General features: G+C 33.4%; 1 protein-coding gene across 1 annotated transcript; it reads right to left on the bottom strand.

Annotated features, from left to right (window-relative positions):
- Positions 1-7,585: 7,585 nt before the first annotated feature.
- On the bottom strand, positions 7,586-8,614 carry LOC131028503 (extensin). The gene is made up of 2 exons (XM_057958784.2): positions 7,925-8,614; positions 7,586-7,795 (listed from the first exon to the last, which is right to left on the bottom strand). Exon 1 carries the CDS (start codon positions 8,588-8,590, stop codon positions 7,949-7,951), a length of 642 nt encoding a protein of 213 aa, XP_057814767.2. The 5' UTR covers positions 8,591-8,614; the 3' UTR covers positions 7,586-7,795; positions 7,925-7,948.
- Between the last annotated feature and the right edge of the window lie 10,729 nt (positions 8,615-19,343).

Below are 19,343 nucleotides of genomic sequence, written 5' to 3'. Positions count from 1 at the left end.
TCCCCTTATACTGAGAACAAACTGGCCAAGGGAACAGGCAACCAAAAGAAGATTTTGAAAGACATTCTGCAACCTTTTGTCAATATGGCTACTAGAGATCATAGATAAGACTATGGAGACACCCAAGGACCTAGTTGTAGACACCTAAAATTAATATTTAATTAATTTAAGCCTATCAACATAATTAATTAATTTAATCATGTTATCCTCATTCCTCTCAGAATCAATTAAATCTAATTTAATTAATTCTATCACTATTGTCCAATAATTAATTTATCAAATAAATCAATTATTCCCCTATTCTTCTAAAGTCCCCTCCAACAATTATTTCCTCTAAAATCCACTTAGTTAATTAATTCTAATTAATTAACCTAGTCATTTGATTCCTACAAATCACTTTTCCTAATCTCACTCAGCCGAATTAATGCTTCTAGAATCTCTCATAATCATGCTTATCATTATCCCTCAATTTTTAATTCTCACTTATGTCACATCAACATTGAGTCTCTCAAAGAAATTCAAATTTCTTTGAATCCCTCAATTCATCCTTATTTTGGAATTTTTTATTCCTCATATTTGAAATTCAAATTTCTCCCCCCTTTTTCCAAGGAATTTTATATCCATGTTTATTTTCCCAAGGCACCCTTGATCCATGTCTTCTATCTCAAATCAATCTCAACCCTTCATAATCCAAATCCAATCAAGTCCTAAACCAAGGACCAATCCAAATCCAATCAAATCAAGTCCTAATCCAAGGACCAATCTAATCAAGTCCTAATCCAAGGACCAATCCAATCAAGCCAAGTCCTAATCCAAGGACCAATCCAATTAAACCAATTCCAATCCAAATCAAATCCAATCCAAATCTAATCAAATCTAATCCATCATCATTCCAAGCCAAGTCCTAATCCTCATCTTCATTTAACATCATCTTCATAATTTTCCACTTGAAAATATATTCATCCAATTCCAATCTAATCCTTCATTCACTCTCAACATGACTACCCAAAATTTCAAAGCTTGGTATGAGAAGATGCTCATGGAAGTTCATGAATCTGCCTACCAAGTTAATCCCATAATCTCCCGCTCCCCTATCATACCTTCATCCATCCCATCTCAACACATTACACCCAATCCCAATCTATACCATATCTCTTATCCTTCCTCTACCTTCGACAAGGGAAATCTATCTTATTCACCATACATATCTCCATATTATCCCTCATCCACATACTCCTCTAATCTAGTATGTATACATCCATCTCCCCCCCATCTACATCCCAATCCCCATCCTTCTACAATGCATTCATTACCTCTACTCCCCATCCAAATCTTTTACTCTATAGTCCTCCAATCATTAATCCTAATTCCCCAATCCATTATCCTAATCCTCCATCCAATCCCAATCCTTCATCTAATCCCAATCCTCCATCTAATCCTAATCCTCCAAAATCCATATTGTCCACATCCTCCAAATCCATCATCCATAATCTTATCCAAGACATGTTAGCAAAGGAGACAAAATCCTCACCTCAAAGCAAAGTGGCCAAGTCTCCTCAAGTCCTCCATCCAACCCAATCACCTCCACCTCAAAAAAAATCCTAATCCCCCACACTTCATGATACCCCCATTTCCCCATCTACTCACATCAAAGCTTCCATACCTTCCTCCATCACACAATCCCCACAACTCCAAACATGCCAAAATCTTGTTCCAAAGCATGCTAGCATAGAAACCTCTCCATCTCATGATGCATCTCCCTCCACTCCATCTAATGATCCTGTCCCCTCCACTTCCTCTCATGATCATATGATTCCTCTATCATCACATGATCCTCTTCCATCTCATGATACCCTCCCTAGTCAAGATCAAAGTATCCCTTCATCTCGATGTCATGATCCCAATCCATCTAAATATCCTAATCTCCCTTCAACATCTCATCCCCCTAAAAATGGACTCCCATCTTATTTCCAAAATAATAAGGGTCCTCAAGATAATGCTCAAGATGTTGGTACATCCTCTATTCCTCCTAAATCCAAATTTCTCTCATACAAATCAAAATCCCGTTATCCCTCATCTTCCGCATCCATTTTGGGACCCTATGTTCCAAAGTTAAACCCTTTATTCCTTCCATCCATTTTGGGCCCCTATGTTCCGATGCTCAATCCTCCATCTCTTCCATCCATATTGGGTCCTTACATCCCTCCATCCACCACTCCATCACCTCAAATAATCCCTAAGCAAGATCAACAAAGTAACACATCCTTGGATGCCTCCCAAAACTCTCCTTTCATCATCCCACCATCCATAAAATCCTTAATTCATTCATCCTCGTGCACCCATCCCATTACTATTGGAATCAATTTGGATGCCTAATCTAAAAAGAATAAATCTCAAAATCCACAAAAATAAAAGGATCAACATGTCCCCTCAAAACCACATGCTCAAAAGAAAAATATGATCCGAAAGAAAGAAAAATAAAAAAGGCCACAAAGGCCCCAAAAGAAAAACTCAAAAACTATGTGGATTCCCAAAGAAGCAATGCATCCCAAAGTAAAATTAAAATTGGCATCCAAACTTGCTAATCCAAAAGCTCCATCCATTCATAAGTTCTCCAATCCTCCATCTAACACTCCTCCATCTTCAAAATCCATTTTGGGTCCCTATGTCCCCAAATCCACCATCCCAACTCCATCATCCCTTCTTCTATTTTGGGTCATCATTTCCCAAAATCTACACTTTATCCCCTAATTCAAAACACTCTCCCCCACTACTCCACCACCCTTCAAGGTATGTGCCAATGTTGATCTTCCACAAATTCTTCAAAACCCCATCCATTATCCACCATCCATTTTTCACAATCCCATTCCGTTAGTCCAATCCTTTCCAAATCCTTATCTTCCATCCCCTATCCATTTCATCTCCCCAATTATTGTTACCAACATCTATGAGCATACCTCTAGTTCAAAGAAATACTAAGGGATACCATCTATGGAACTAGATGCTTCAGTCCTCCCTTCCTCCTTCACGCATCCACTATCATCCATATCCACTCATCCTTATCCTTCTCCATCCAAACTATTCAGAAAATTCAAAAAAAAAAAAAAAAAAAAGTAAAGAAAAATCATTTCATCCAATGGTGAAAACCACTTCTTGTTGCACTTTGGGTAAGTACCATGATGAAAATTTGGCAAACAAGTGTCCTGTGTAATCCCCTCATCCCCTTGCACTCTACACTTGGGGGCAAGCTTCATCCACACAGTCCTCCCATCCATCTACATCATATTTGAGTCCATTCTCCTTTCAAATATTTGATCTTGACTATCCTATTCATATCCTCCATCTCATTTCCCTCATCCTATCAAAATGAATCCTCCATTCCTATCTTGTGTCTTGATCATATAAGAGGCAAAATAATGTATATGCATGCATGTTTTGGAGCATTCAAGACTTAATCCTCTACCATCCATATCCATTACACATTATCCTCCCACCCGATACATCTTTATCCACCATTCATTGCATCCTTAATTCCACTACCTCTAGTATGGGGCATTGCACTCCTTTGCAACATAATCCTTAGGTTTCCATCACCCTACCCACCATCCTTTACTCTTCAATTTCCTATCCATATCCATCCACTTGATCCATCTATCCATTCATCCATCCATCCTTTTACTAATCCTTGGTTCTCCCAGTCACCTTCACAATGGTCTCCACAGAAATCACAAAGGTGACACTTTCAATTTTCACAGCACCATTATTCCAAGCCTAAACAAACACATTAGATTTAACTTAAGATCGTGGCCAATCATCCCCTCCAAATAAGTATCTAGATTGCCTTGAATCACCTTATTCCAAAGCTCCCCTTTGTTGGAGTATGGAAAGATTGTTGGAAGGTATTATTCTTTATTATCAAGTGTGGAGTACAAATGGATGATGATTGTAAATTCTCTAGGTTGTGGATTTCCACCTTCTTAGGATCTAATATCTATACTCAGCAGGATGATATCGGTAGCATATTAGGATGAGAATTGGATGCATTGAGATGGAGAATATTAAGATGAGGATTAAAATCATGGTAATAAAGTTAGTTTGACAATGATGATCTTTTGTATACTATAGGATGATAGTTTATAATGCTTCCATGATATTTTGGTCCTTAGAAGATTCAAGGTGTAAGTATTTGCAAGAATGTATGCTGAAGATAGATTGGAATAATGCTCCACATTCCTCCAAATTTGATGATTTGGTCTTGTATATTTGAACATAACATGTATTCTCTATGGATATTGCACTCATATAATTTTAGGTCTCTGGTGTTGTGACTGATGTGGTGGGTAATTGTAGTTTGTTAGTAGTTTGGTTGGTTGTAAGATTGGTCTAGAAAATTATTTGTCTTTTTCTAAATTAATATTTCTAGTTCTATGGTTTGGATGAAATGTCTTTAATTTTCTATGTGTCTTAGTTTGATTTTTAGGTGTTGTTGTGGTTTGAAAGAGTTGATAATGTTATGTTCATGACTAGGTTTTATGGTTTTCCAAAATGAAGTGTTTTGTATCCGTTTATGTTGCGCTAGCATGTTTTGATGTGATAGTGAGAAAGAAGTATCTTAGAATATTGTGGGATGTTCAAATAATTTCGTTATGTGCTTTCCATGATATTAGATGATCTATTTGGTGTTGCATTTTGTATGATGTTAGCATTTTAAGGTAATTGTTGTGGTTTGGTCAACAAAGTTTGTTCTCTTTCCTGCGATGTGTCCTTGGGTGTCTCCATTGTCATTATAGGTTTTGATATATTTTATTTTGGTACTACTTTATTTTGTGGGGACTTGCATTGATTTTACTTATCAAGAAGATGTTTTTAGGCCGGTTAATTATATGCTACATGATTTATCTACCTGTTACCTTGTTGTCGACTTTGGAGGATGTCTGATAGTGTGTGTTATGGTTGGGTCCACTTAGAAAGATGTGATATGATTTTTTATGTCCTTGGTATCTCTTGGATTGGACAACTTTTTCCACAATTGCATTTTGATGGATGACTTGATAAGACTCATGCTTGTCCTCTATTCTAGACAGCTTAATTGATGTTTTGTGATGAAGAGGATGATATCTATAGAAGATCAAATTAGTATAGTTTTTTGTATTATGTGTGTGGATCAATGTATTTACATGATCATATGAATTTTAGATCATGTGATGTGAAGTTGAGACAAAGAGAGTGTGTGGTGATTATTTTTAAGTTGGTTGCTTGAGATAGGGATTCAAGGATAGCTTCATGTTGGAGATTGTTCGAGGAAATATAATGAAGGCTTATCCACCTTGATTCATATATTCATGTACCTTCCTCAGAGATAGTGAGTCTCCCTAGAAAATTCTTAGTATCTTGCCTTGAGGTAATGAGTTTTAGCCTGGAAATCTCTTATATCTTTCCCTAAGGTAGTGCACCTTAGCTCACAGGTCCTTATGGGTCTTGTGAGCATCCTTGGAAATGAAACTCAAACAATTATTGTAATCTTGTTCATATATTGTGAATTGAATTTTACCAGGATTTTTCCTTATTTGAATTTTCCAGATAAATCTAACGTTATTAATGTTCTTTTGTGCATGGTGTTCAATGTTTCATCTTTCATTGTTGCTAATAAATATTAAGGATAAATTGATATTAATTTATCGAATAAAAATTAAGTGTTTGATCAAGATTAATTCATGCCCCTCTCAATTTTGGGGTGTTCTTAATAAATATTTATGACAGTTTGTAAGATGCATAAGAGCATTTGGCATACCTCAAAATGGTAAATATTGGGTGCCCAACTTAGGAGGTTTGAATGATGAGTCATTTGGAGATGTACATGTATCAATTGCATGTTTTTTATGGTTAAGAAATAGTGCCAAATGTTTTACATGACCCCATCCTCTTGCTTCATCTAGAATCTTCCTTCTTTATTGTATTTCTCCATGTAAGGTAGCCTTGGAGAGTATTATTCATTCTATGTTTTGTAGGTGAACTGCTATGCTGCCAAAATTGATTCAAATTTTGGGTTATTAGTTGTAGATTCTTTATGAAGGAACTAAGTGTTGATATTGTATTGTAAGCATTATTTTACTAAAATACAGAGTATTGTGCTTCTGGAGTGTGGGGGGGTTTTTCCTCCTAAATGGATTTTCCCTAGGATTTATCTTGTGTTATATGGTATAATATTTATGCATGTTCACTATCTCCTTGTGAATGTGTTTCTTATTCTATAATGGTTAAGGTTTGTAAAAAAAAATTGCACTATCTTCCCCACTACATTAGTGTTTGGATGTGTTTTCTGCACCTTAGATTCCTTTCAAAACTATATGTTCACTTTAAATTCACATATACCTCAAACTAGACTCGCCAATACATTATGCCAAAATTTTGATACCCATGACAATTTCCATTCCATATTAGGTCCATATAGAGAGATTTCCTTGAGACACTTATACATTGATAAATGGTGCACTCTTGTGCCATGTAGGTTAATTCCACAATCCTCTCTCTACATCTAGTTACAAATATTTCAATACATTCAATATTATCCTATCCCTACCTACACCTATTCGCACACATTTGCCTCATTATTAAATTTCATTCTTCTTGTTGATTATTGAAGATCACCAAATATTTATTTCCTCTCTTTGGACAATCCTACATTTTGGTCAATTCTACAACTCAAGGTTGGCCACAAAATTTAGTTTTTTAAACTCAAAATTATTGACTCCTACCCTTTCCTACTAGCTAATGGAAGTTGTCTTGGTACACATTTGTGTGGTTAATAGTTATCCTAGTATTTAAATACATGCATTCATCCAATCAAACATTGAGGAATAACCATAGGAACACTGAAATTACAAAGAACAATCATTTTAAAAACATTTCAATTTGGAACATAAAATGAATTAATTGTGTTAGAATCTATATATAAGACATATAATTCATATGCATAAATTTAAATTGTTTTTCTTTAAATATTCACCAAAGGCTATAAAGTTGGCCCAACAAGGATTTTGACTAAGGAGAACTTGATCCTCATAGTTTAATAGCTTCATTAAAGGTATTTCTAAATATATTTTATAATTGCACACATTTCCATGTTGGAAATTGTGGATAAACTATTTTACAACTCCAGAGAATACCAAATTAGATCAAGACATCAAAATTAACTTTGGAGCTATTCAAGAATGGCTCAAGAATCAAAATTTGTGCAAATTGTGAGATTGTGTATACCCCAATAACTTCAAGTTTTAAATATTAATAAATAAATAACATGCATCATTAACATTCATATTTTATCATCAATTTGAAGCTGAATACATCTGTCTTTTACATTTAATTTCACAAATATCTGTCTATTTATCATTACAAACTCATGCAAATCAAATTGTATACATTTATTTAATAAACCTCAATTTAGGTAAAGTTATTAACATACACACATAAAACCACCTTTTACGACCTTAGATTATAAGTAACCTAGCTTTGAAAAAATGATAGAAGTCAATGTTAGGTTTGCAAAAATCACAAAGTCGCACGGAGTATAAAATCAACATCAGGATACTTTATGACAAAAATAAACGATAGGATGCTTTATTATATCGAATGTATTATATCTAATCCATGATTAACAATTAAGGTCCATATGCAGATCAATGTGATTACATTGTGCTGCAAGCGATTATCTTTCACAGACTACAGCTGAATACGTTATTGTACTAATAATAGTGCCTCTTCACAACTTCAACTCCCAAAAAGCGAAGTTGGCATCCTGCAGTGAGTAAACAAGAAAGAGTAAGAGAAGTGGTATTATGCATCACATTCCCACATAAAAGAGAAAGTAACTATTAATTGAGATAGAAGTACAAAAAAGAACCTAAATTGCCAATGAGTTGGATACCTTATCAGCTGTTTCGTAGATCAACTAGTATGGAGGAGGAGGAGACTTGTAAGAGTAGTGGTGGGTGGGTGGTGGGTAGACTGGGGATTTAGAATGGGGAGGTGGGTACACAGGCACTGCCTTCGGTGGGGAAGGAGTTACAACAGGAGGGTGAGGGGGCTTCACTTCCATCTTTGGAGGAGGGGGGGATTTATGCTCATATGGAGGAGATTTATGTTCATATGGAGGGGATACTGGTGCCTTTGGTGGTTTCTCATGGTGAGGAGGAGGAGATGTTTTGGGGGGAGTGTAAACTGGTGAAGGAGGAGGCATATGATGATATGGTTTGGGTGGAGAGTGCACTGGTGAAGGCTTGTGGTGATGAGGAGGAAATGTTGGAGTTGGCTTGGGAGGAGCAATCTCAGGGACAGGTGGAGGTGGAGATTTGTACATGTAATGGGGAGGAGATACAGGCTTTGGAGGAGGATGTGGCTTCACAACTGGAGGCTTGGGAACCGGTGATGGCAGGTGCACCGGTGGAGGAGGAGACTTGTAGTAGTATGCCTTTGGAGGAGGATTGCTAGCATGGTATGTGGCATCAGATGGCATTACTGCAGCCAAAACGCAGGCTGCAATTAAAACCACCAAGGACATGCTACTGAACTCCATCTTGCCTCTCGAGTCCATCTCCCTTGTTGTGAGATAACTGGTTTACATACCGATTATTTATAGTAATTGATGGGTGTAGGGTAGGCTAAGTAGAAGTTTCTTGTTTGAACAGATTGGCTACGTGTAATGCATCCTTCGCTCTCGTGTCGGAGCGGATTTCTTTAACAATCAAAGCGCGTGGATGAAAACAACTGGTTTGAAAAAAACTGCATCTTATCTATAGTCGATGACAATATGCATTTGCGATTTTTTTATTTTTGTAAACTTCAATTCTAGTTAGTGGGGTCACCGATCTAAAGCAAGACAATCCATGCAGTGGACGTCATGTGAAAGCAATTTCTCCTTTCTAGCTGTAAATCACCATTGAAAATGTTCTAGTTCTCCAAGTCCAAACCTAATTAATTTAGATAGCCCCCCTCCAATTTGGCATTTTTTTTAAATCACCGTCTATTTCAATCCTACTTTTTGCAAATGTGACCTCTGGCATTTTTTATAATGAGAAACTCGAGAGTTGTTTATTTTGACTCTCTGCTCTCCATATGTTTCGTTGATTAATTTATGGCAAACTATTGAGAATGGTCACAGTTTCCTTAAGTTTCGTTGCCTTGATTGTCAATGTTTTTGTCACAGTATACTATTTTTCAATACCGAGGAAAATAGAAAAGCATAACAGTACAAATGGGACAAAACATGGAGGTAATCAAGAGCCTCGTGATTAGATTGAGTTGAAACGACTAAGTCATTCGCTCATAATTTCAGTGTTCCAAGTAACAGTGGAGGCAGGTCTTGATTCCATTGAGTAACGTGAAACCGCGTATACTAATGAGGAAAATCGGTACCCTGCGTACTATAGCGTACAACTAAAATAGGTTTTACCTCACACAGAAAATCATATTAAATTAAATATTTTCTTAATGTTTATAAAATTTTGTTATAGTTTTTTCAATGGAGGATTTTATATCTGAAATCTTTTTAGCTAAGAATCAACATGGCATCATCTGCACTCAGTAAAGAATTGGTCCTGGTGGACTCGTTAATAACCATTTAAATTCACCTTGACAAACCAAATGCTGGTTGACATTATAGACTTTTATATCACACACAGAGTTAACACAGTCAGGGACTCGAACTCAAGACCATGGGGAGCATACCCATGCCTTAAGTTGCGATCCACGACCGGGTGAGCTAGGGCCAAAGCCCTGTATTAGTTATATTTTAGAAAAAATCAATATATATATATGTATGTATGTATGTATGTATGTATGTATGTATGTATATATGTATGTATGTATGAACACTTAAATTATATAAAGTAATATATAATTTACTTCAAGATGTGCATAGTGTTTTCTAAATTGACATAATTAAAATTTGTGCTTTTAAGTTACATCATGCATGGATAAAATGAGTAAAAGTATACTAGATTTGATTATACAAATCTACACCCATTTATCATTATTATAACTTGAATTTTAGTAATGCATTGAATTCAATTCAATCTTAAATACATTTATTATATTTATTTGATTCCAACTTTATTTGTAAAAAAATTCTTAAACTTGCATCATAAATAACAACATATAATCATAATTATATAATAGTGAGTACACACATTCTAAATGTTGATGATTTTTTTATTGATTAAAGCTAATTACAAAGAAAATTATGACAGTTCAAAGGGAACTGCAGAAAAAGAAGAGAAATAATAAAGCTAGATTTGATTATTCAAATCTACACCCATTTATCATTATTATAACTTGAATTTTAATAATGAATTCAATTCAATTCAATCTTAAATACATTTATTATATTTATTTGATTCCAACTTTATTTGTAAAAAAATTCTTAATCTTGCATCATAAATAACAACATATAATCATAATTATATAATAGTGAGTACACACATTCTAAATGTTGATGATTTTTTTATTGATTAAAGCTAATTACAAAGAAAATTATGGCAGTTCAAAGGGAACTGGAGAAAAAGAAGAGAAAAAATAAAGCTAGATTTTATTATTCAAATCTACACCCATTTATCATTATTATAACTTGAATTTTAATAATGCATTGAATTCAATTCAATCTTAAATACATTTATTATATTTATTTGATTCCAACTTTATTTGTAAAAAAAATCTTAATCTTGCATAATAAATAACATATAATCATAATTATATAATAATGAGTACACACATTCTAAATGTTGATGATTTTTTAATTGATTAAAGCTAATTACAAAGAAAATTATGGAAGGGAACTACAGAAAAAGAAGAGAAATAATAAACTAGATTTTATTATTCAAATCTACTCCCATTTATCATTATTAGATTTGAATTTTAATAATGCATTGAATTCAATTCAATCTTAAATACATTTATTATATTTATTTGATTCCAACTTTATTTGTAAAAAAATTCTTAATCTTGCCTAATAAATAACAACATATAATCATAATTATATAATAATGAGTACACACATTCTAAATGATGATGATTTATTTGATTCCAACTTTATTTGTAAAAAAATTCTTAATCTTGCATCATAAATAACAACATATAATCATAATTATATAATAATGAGTACACACATTCTAAATGTTGATGATTTTTTTATTGATTAAAGCTAATTACAAAGAAAATTATGGCAGTTCAAGGGAACTACAGAAAAAGAAGAGAAATAATAAAGAGTTACAAAAAATCATTACATAGCAACATTAAACACATTTGAACCAGTTGTAGAAACCAAGATCCAACAAGAAAAAGGAATATACAACAACTAAACATAGCCTAAACTTGAAACTTAAAGAGCTTTTGTAGTTGTCTAAAACATCTGACATCTCATTCATTTAATTGCAAAATCCAAAATTTGATCTCATTCAAAATCTTGTTGTAGGGAGCCTCATTTTTCAGCTAAGAATGTACAAAGAAGCAAGTTATAACATGATGCCACATAAAACTATAGCAAATCTACTTCCCATTGAGTAATATGCTTAGAAAATACATCTAAATATCTACTTTTCCAAATGTTCACCAAAATTATTTTAATCATAGAATCAATAACAACATTCTTATAAAACCAAATACCCATGATAACTTCTTTCCAACCCAAAAAATGATCAAAGATAGTAGGAAAATGACCGAAAATTGTAGTCCAGTTTTTCTTAGCCCAAAAATAGCTCTAAAAAATGTTTTATGCTTTTAGGATGCTAGCAGAATAGACACTTAGCTAGAGCAATCTTTAAAAAAAAATAGTCTATCCCCAACAAACAACTTACAGTGTACAATTTTTCAAGACAAGATTTAAGCTGTAACCTCAACTCTAGACCTCAATATTTGAGCACTAGCCTCAACTCTAGACCTCTATATTTGACAAGTTTAATCTCCTCCACTTCTTCTCTTTAAATTTACAATCCCATTTGACATTAAGTGTTGGATTTAATTTCATGCTAAGAAGAAGATTTAAGTAAATCTTCTTCAAAGGGAAATAAGAAAAGGGAGTTTTCCCAAGCCAAAGAAAATCTTTAAAAATGTTGATTTTCTGTATAATAGTGTCTTTCATTTAAATAGTTTACAAATAGTTTTGATATCTTAAGCATTCGTCTACTATAGACTATTTTTTATTGAGAGAGATCCTTAATAGCTTGAAAATGTTGAGTAGATATAAGCGGTGTGTTAATACTAAAGTGATTACCTAATGATATATGTACACACACACACACACACACACACAATGTTAAGAGATATATACTTCAAAGAAAAATTGAGATTCATCATAAATGTGTTTAATATTCATGTAACATTTTCCATTACATTACAAAATATTCGAAATAACTAAACCAAAATTAACTCATAATAGAACGGAAAAGTATAAAGTATAAAAAATAATTTTTTATCTTAAAATATAATGTAATATAAAATATTCACTTGTATGACCATGACATGAGAAATACCTTTTACCTTTTTTGAGGAAAATAATATATATTTAATATATTAAGATGATTCACGATCAAATTTTATTGGCTATTGATTTTCTTTTATAATATATCCAACACAAGACCTATAAAATACTTCTTCAAATTATCAACAGGTAGGTATTATGATGCACAGTTGAAAATGAGTGCTTCTTATAATGAATAAATGTGTACTGCATTTATATTGAATAGATCATTTGTAGAAAAAATTGTTTGAAGGCTTTAGCAGTAAAGATTAAGAAATAATGGAATCATGCATCAACATATCGACATGGAAAAATTACTAAAGGGCAATTTCACATTGAAGATAAGAGGGGTTCCACTTTGTCACGTACAAGAAATTTGTGTTTGTCCACTCTATATGTGTTGTATCTCACTTTATTTCTCTTGTTAATTGCAAAATCTCTCACTTATCCAAGGTGTAATACCTTCCCAAATACTCCACTACACTCCACCGCCTCCTACAAAGATAATGCACTCTCTTCGTAATAACTCATGTTGAACAGATTTGTCTATTTCTATCATAACTAATGTAATGTTTATTATCATTATCTTCATATTCCACTACATTTCATTATTGCCTCCTACAATCTACAAATAATAATTATAAAACATCCAGAACAATTAAACGGATGTCAACTTAAATAAAAAAAAATTATGTGCATGTGTTCAAATTGTAGAATGTCTCTCCACATTAATAAATAAATAAATTATAATTTTGAGTTGAGAATAAAAATTCAAATCTACATCTTAATTTAATGTGATATTTATGATTCTACACTATAGTCTTCATGGTTAATACATTTAAATTCAAGTAAATGATGAATGTATATTTAATATTATATGTTAAAAAATATTAAAATATTGATTTATGTGTCTTTCAAAGAAATAAATAAAAATACCTCTAAATAGATATCATGATTGGAGAGATGACTATCTTTCACAAGGAATGAATTTACATGATATGACTTTACATACCAAATATGTTTGGTTGGGTGTAATTAAATATAGTTTATATATTTTCAACACCTTCCCATTAAACTATATTTGATCTCACAACTTATGTAGCCGATGGGGGCCACATATAAATATGTTTATTACCTATACATTTAAAAATGAACAATATTTAATGCCAATGCCTTCCAGAAAATATACAAAATTATTCATGTTTTAAACTTCCTTGATTAATTTTGTCCATCATTATCCATAATAAGATTCCTTTTATAGTTATATCAAAAATAAAGTGAAGCATTTCCAATTATCTTTGTGATTATAACATTTTTAGATTTAGTAACAATATTTGTGATGAATTTCAACAATGATATTTTCAATCAAAACCTTCACATTTTTAGCAATGATCTCTACAATTTTTTTCAACAATAATAATAAGGAGGTAAAGCATTTCCAATGGTATGTGTGATCTAAACCTTCATAAATTTAGTAACAATCCCTTTGATCAATTTTAACAATGATATTTATGATCAAAACCTTCTCAGATTGAGAAACAATATCTATAATTAATGCTTTAACTTTTGAGCTTCAACAATGATCTTTGTGATCAATATTATGACCAGTCAATAATGATATTTTAGGTAGGTTGTGAACTCTATGCTCATACCATTTATAGAGAACACATATGTCCCCACATCCTCTCATCCATTTATAGAATGTACCTATGTTCTCTTGAACCCATCCATCCTATTGACAATGTATGAACTCATACTCATTTTCCTCATCTCCCAATATAACTATTTCTTCCAAGCGCTACAAATTAATCATTGTTGACATGATGTTACTTCATAACACCATTATAAAGACAAGAAAAATATAGACAAATAAAATTTACCCATGTCATTACTTGACTATTTCTTCTATAATTGACTGAATGCAACCCTAATAATTCAATTAATTATCCCTTTCCATCTCTTTATTAATTAAATAATATTTTATTATTCAATTAATAACTTCACTATTCATCAATACTTAAGGTGAATTATGTAAGATGAATGATTTTTTGATTTAGGCTAGAAATAAGTATTGATGAATAGTGAAGTTATTAATTGAATAATAAAATATTATTTAATTAATAAAGGGATGGAAAGGGATAATTAATTGAATAAATCTAATTAATTATTAAGTCCTAAACCCCTATCCCAAAAAATAAATAAATATATCTATTTATTTAATTCCAATTTTCTTACACTTTATTAAGTGGGCTAATCTAGTTAATCCTCTTATCCCCAACTTGCTCAAGTGCCTAATCCTAGCCAACCCTCTAATCAAATATTTTATATCACCACATGTGTACAAATTTATGGGCATTGTAAATGTGGCATGGCCTTCATACCATGGGTACCATGCCACATGGATCAAGTCCTTGCTCATCCCTAAAGGGTACTTCCAAGTACCTTTTCCATTTTGTCTATCCACTTTCTCCTAGGAGAATCTCCACCCTTGATCCCTCTCACTCTATGATGAGGAAATTTGTCCTCCTAACATTTGGCCATGGCTCTCAACTAATAATATGATCCATTAATATCACCTATTGATCCTATCCAACCATTTATTCCTCCTAAGTTCTACAAATTAACCTCGACTCAAACCATTTTTATAGAACTACATGAATGTAACCTTATGGTTTTTGCCAGAGAACTCACATCCAACCATCCATGAGAAAAAAACATCATTTCTTGGTGCAACAAGGATTAGTTTCATGATCTAATTTTATGTTTCTGTTATGGTTTACTAGAGCCCTTATCCTTAATTGAATGAATATTATTGGTGTTTTGAGTAGAGTAGGTTAATTTTGTTTTAGTTCACTCTAGTAGGCTCAAAATTTAATGTGCACACCTTGCAAATGTTATATTAAAGCTAGTTGGGATGGCATGTATAGTCACTAATGGTCCCATGTTGAGATTTCCATAGATGTTCACATTATGCAAGAAAGAGATTCATGACTTACTTGGATGGATGTTAGATACATTACATGGTCATTCTTGAAGTGCAATACCATATTATTACCACTACTAGGTGGAGTATTTTAGTATAATTTTTCATATGGGTGGAATTTTTATCCCTTCTATTTATTGAAATTTATCTTTTTATTGTATATTTAAAGAAAACTGATATTTACAACTATTTTTCTTGTCTAATAAAAGATATTCATTATTTTATTTTCTCTATTTTGAAAATTCCTATGGAGCACTTAAGCTAAGAATGAAAAACACCTAAAAATTTCAAGATGGGACTATTACATTACATGGAATCCATAATGTTTATGTTTGATATTTACTTTTTCATTCTAGTTAAAAACTTTACATACATTGAAAGATATGTTAGTGATGCAAGAGAAAAATAATTTTCTTTATGTTTTTCTTTTTGTTTGCAATTTCTGCTTTTCTTTTTGTGTGTCTCAGTTTTGGCTCACCGGATCTCGTGAAGTTGGATTCTACTTGAAGTCTTGATCATCTTTCTTATTTCTAGACCGCATCGTATTTGGATTTTTTTTTGGCAAGACATCGCTATCAATTTCCTTGATAGTTTCCTGTTACCGGTTGATAGTTCTTGTTACCGGTTGCTTGAACCTATTTTGGTGATCTACCATAACCCCTTCTAAAGCTTGTGAAGCCTTGGGCATTGATTTCGATGTTCCTTGGCATGTGGCCGACCTTTTCCCGCAATCTATGTTTCATCCTTTGGGTTTTCCAGAGGAATCTCTTGGCGGAGGCCGACCTTGTTTATTTTACACGTTAGGTCTTGTTCTTTGGGTTTTGATCCCTTTTTGGGTCGAATGGATCCTTTGGATTGATATATATAATTGTAATTACGCATTAGAATGTAATCAATGGAAGAATCAAGTACTGAGACTGTGCATAGAAGATAGGTATTAAGATTCAAGGTCTCAGTTGTGACCTATTTTGTGTTCTAACGGGCTTATGAGTCAGTTATGTTGTAACCCGGTTGTTACTGGTTGGTTGTAATCAATTTTCATGCAATAAAACAATCTTTTCTGCATTGCCTCCATCCTATCTTTGTGTTTCCATTGTGTTACTCCTGCTAACCAATCCAGATTGATCTCTTTGAGTTCCCTCCTCACCGGTAGTATTAGCACCTAAGAAGAATGGAGAGTGGAGAATGTGTACTGATTCCAAAGCAATAAACAAGATCATAGTGAAATACCGGTTTCCTTTTCCTATAATGGATGACATAATGGACTATTTGAGTGGAGCAAAATACTTTACAAAGATAGATTTGAAGAGTGGATATCATCAGATCAGGATCAAAGAAGGAGATGAGTGGAAGACAACATTTAAGACAAATGAAGGATTGTATGAATGGTTGGTGATTCCTTTTGGATTGACTAATGCACCGAGTACTTTCATGAGGTTGATGAATGAGGTATTGAAGAAATTCTTGGGTAAGTTTGTTATTGTGTATTTGGATGACATTCTAATTTTCAGTAAGACAAAAGAGGAGCATTTGTTGCAGTTGAGACAAGTTTTGCAGAGGTTGAGAGAAGAAAAGTTGCTAATAAATATCAAGAAGTGTACTTTCATGAAGGATGAGTTAGTCTATTTGGGAGCTGTGATATCTAAGGATGGTTTGAAGATGGACCTTGAGAAAGTGAAAGCAATTGTTGAGTGGCCTACACCGAAAAGCATTGGAGAGGTAAGATCATTTCATGGATTGGCTAGTTTTTATCGGAAGTTTATCAGAAATTTCAGTTCAGTTTGTAACTCTATGACTAAGACCATGAGAGGAGATCGAAAGGAATTCAAGTGGACCACCGGAGCAAAAAAAAGTTTTGAGCTGTTGAAGCAGAAAGTGACTGAGCAGCCTAAGTTGGCTTTACCGGATTTCAATAAAGTATTTCAAGTGGATTGTGATGCAAGTGGAACGGCAATAGGAGCAGTCTTGAGTCAGGAAGGGAGAGCAGTAGCTTATTTTAGTGAGAAATTAAATACACTTTATCACTTTAGGGTTTCTTTAGGGTAGCACATATTTAGGGTTTCACTCCTTTAGAGTTGCTAATATCCTTTTATAAGGATTGTATAGTAATTTTTCATTTAATTTCCCTCTCTGAATAATAATCTTTTTTTTCAGCGCCATTATTGCTTTTTGCCTCCATTCTTCTCTTGTGACAGGTATTTTTCTTGCAGGTGTTCTTGAGATCTCTAAAGTTATATTTCTCAACTTCTTCATGGTATCAGAGCCTACATCTGCTGCTACTTGTTCCTGATTTTTCAGAAGGATTTTTTGGGGGCTAGGGTTTCAACTTTTTCAGATTTTTTATTTGCTTTTGGGGATATTTTCTTTTGGGCATTTTGGGCTCAAAAGATCTCACAGTTGAGCTCAGAACACCCAAAAACCCCCCATTTCCATATAAAAGTTATCAAATTTGGACAAATTTGGGATCGGGACATTTTTTTTGTTTGCCTTTTTTTGGCATGAGTTTCGAGAAATTCGTTAGAAAAATCATTTAAAAAAAATTAGAGCAATTTGGGCAAAAAAAAGACCTCATCGTTGGCTTCCGAAGGGCGTTTCCAGTCATTTTTATATATAATTCGACCTATTTCGGTGACAAGGGCATCTGGGTCATGATTTTTTCATTGGCATGTTTTACGATGCACAAAAATCTATACGGCTGTATCTACATATGCGTCAAAAAAATTTCGTCAAAATTTTTTATTTTTTTTTAAATATAATTGTTTTACCCTTTTTATGCCCTAAAAGAGGCTTTTTTATTCTTTTTGTCGTAACTTGGTCATACGGAGGCGCTTTTTCGAAAACTTTATATCATCGAAAAGCTCTTTTTGAGCTCTCTTTAGATTTGGAGGTTTGAATTTTTTATTTTGAATTTTTTATGGTGTTTTTTTTTGTCAAAGCCAAAGATTCTTTTTCGCACTCTGGGAGACATAACTTGAGCATCCGAACTCCGTTTTTCAAAAACTTTATATCGTTGGAAAGATTGTTTTATGTACTTTCTAGTCATATGAGTTTTCTTTCCAGATTTTTCTCTAGGTATATTTTATCCAGCTTTTTTCTTTTCGGCACTCTGGTGAATATCTTGGATGTTTCAAGTCCTAGGATTTCTTTCTTTGAGTATGATGTCTCGTCTTTGGTTGTTCAATTTGTATTTCTAGCCTTATGTATCTTCTGATCATTGTAGACTATTTTTAGTAAGCATTTTCTTTCTGCAAATGCCCTGAGATAAAGTGCCACTATGCATTGTATACATGGGATCTTTCACATCTTGTGCCTTATTGTACATGCACTACTAATAAAGTGCCATGGGGGGGTTGATGTTTTCCTTTGTTTGCCATCTTCCTTTGTCACGTGAGTGTTCCTTCCATGACACTATCTACTTTCTCTACACCTTCGATGTTCCTAGTTCTTTGTCATGCAGTTCTTGTTGGCCATCCTTTTCAGTGAACCTGTCCCTCACCCTTGTCCGTATTATGGGGGGGTTTGTCTTGTTGTTCTAATGCTTCCTTGGTTCATTGGATCAGCTCTTCAGGCTTTGGTGTTTTATGCCATCCATATCTTTGAGTTCAGTTGTTTGCCTTTGTTTGTCATCTAATTCGAGTAGTGTTATTTGAGGGCACTCATGCAAATTACAGTCTTCTCTACCTAATCATCTTCTATTTCAGTGGAGGTTCTTCAGATCGACAGTTATTCTTCGACAGTGTTTGCAGGTTCTTCATGCTTCAATGATTCTTCTGCTCTTCTCTTGTTCCTATCTTTTTGGAACATTCTTGTTTGGAGGCTTTTTCAGTCCTTGACTTTCCATCTCTTTTTGGA

This window comes from Cryptomeria japonica, chromosome 8 (genome assembly GCF_030272615.1).
Source record: "Cryptomeria japonica chromosome 8, Sugi_1.0, whole genome shotgun sequence".
Taxonomy (NCBI): Eukaryota; Viridiplantae; Streptophyta; class Pinopsida; order Cupressales; family Cupressaceae; genus Cryptomeria; species Cryptomeria japonica.
Note: the sequence above shows the minus strand (reverse complement) of the source record. Positions and strands in the feature narration are given on the sequence as shown.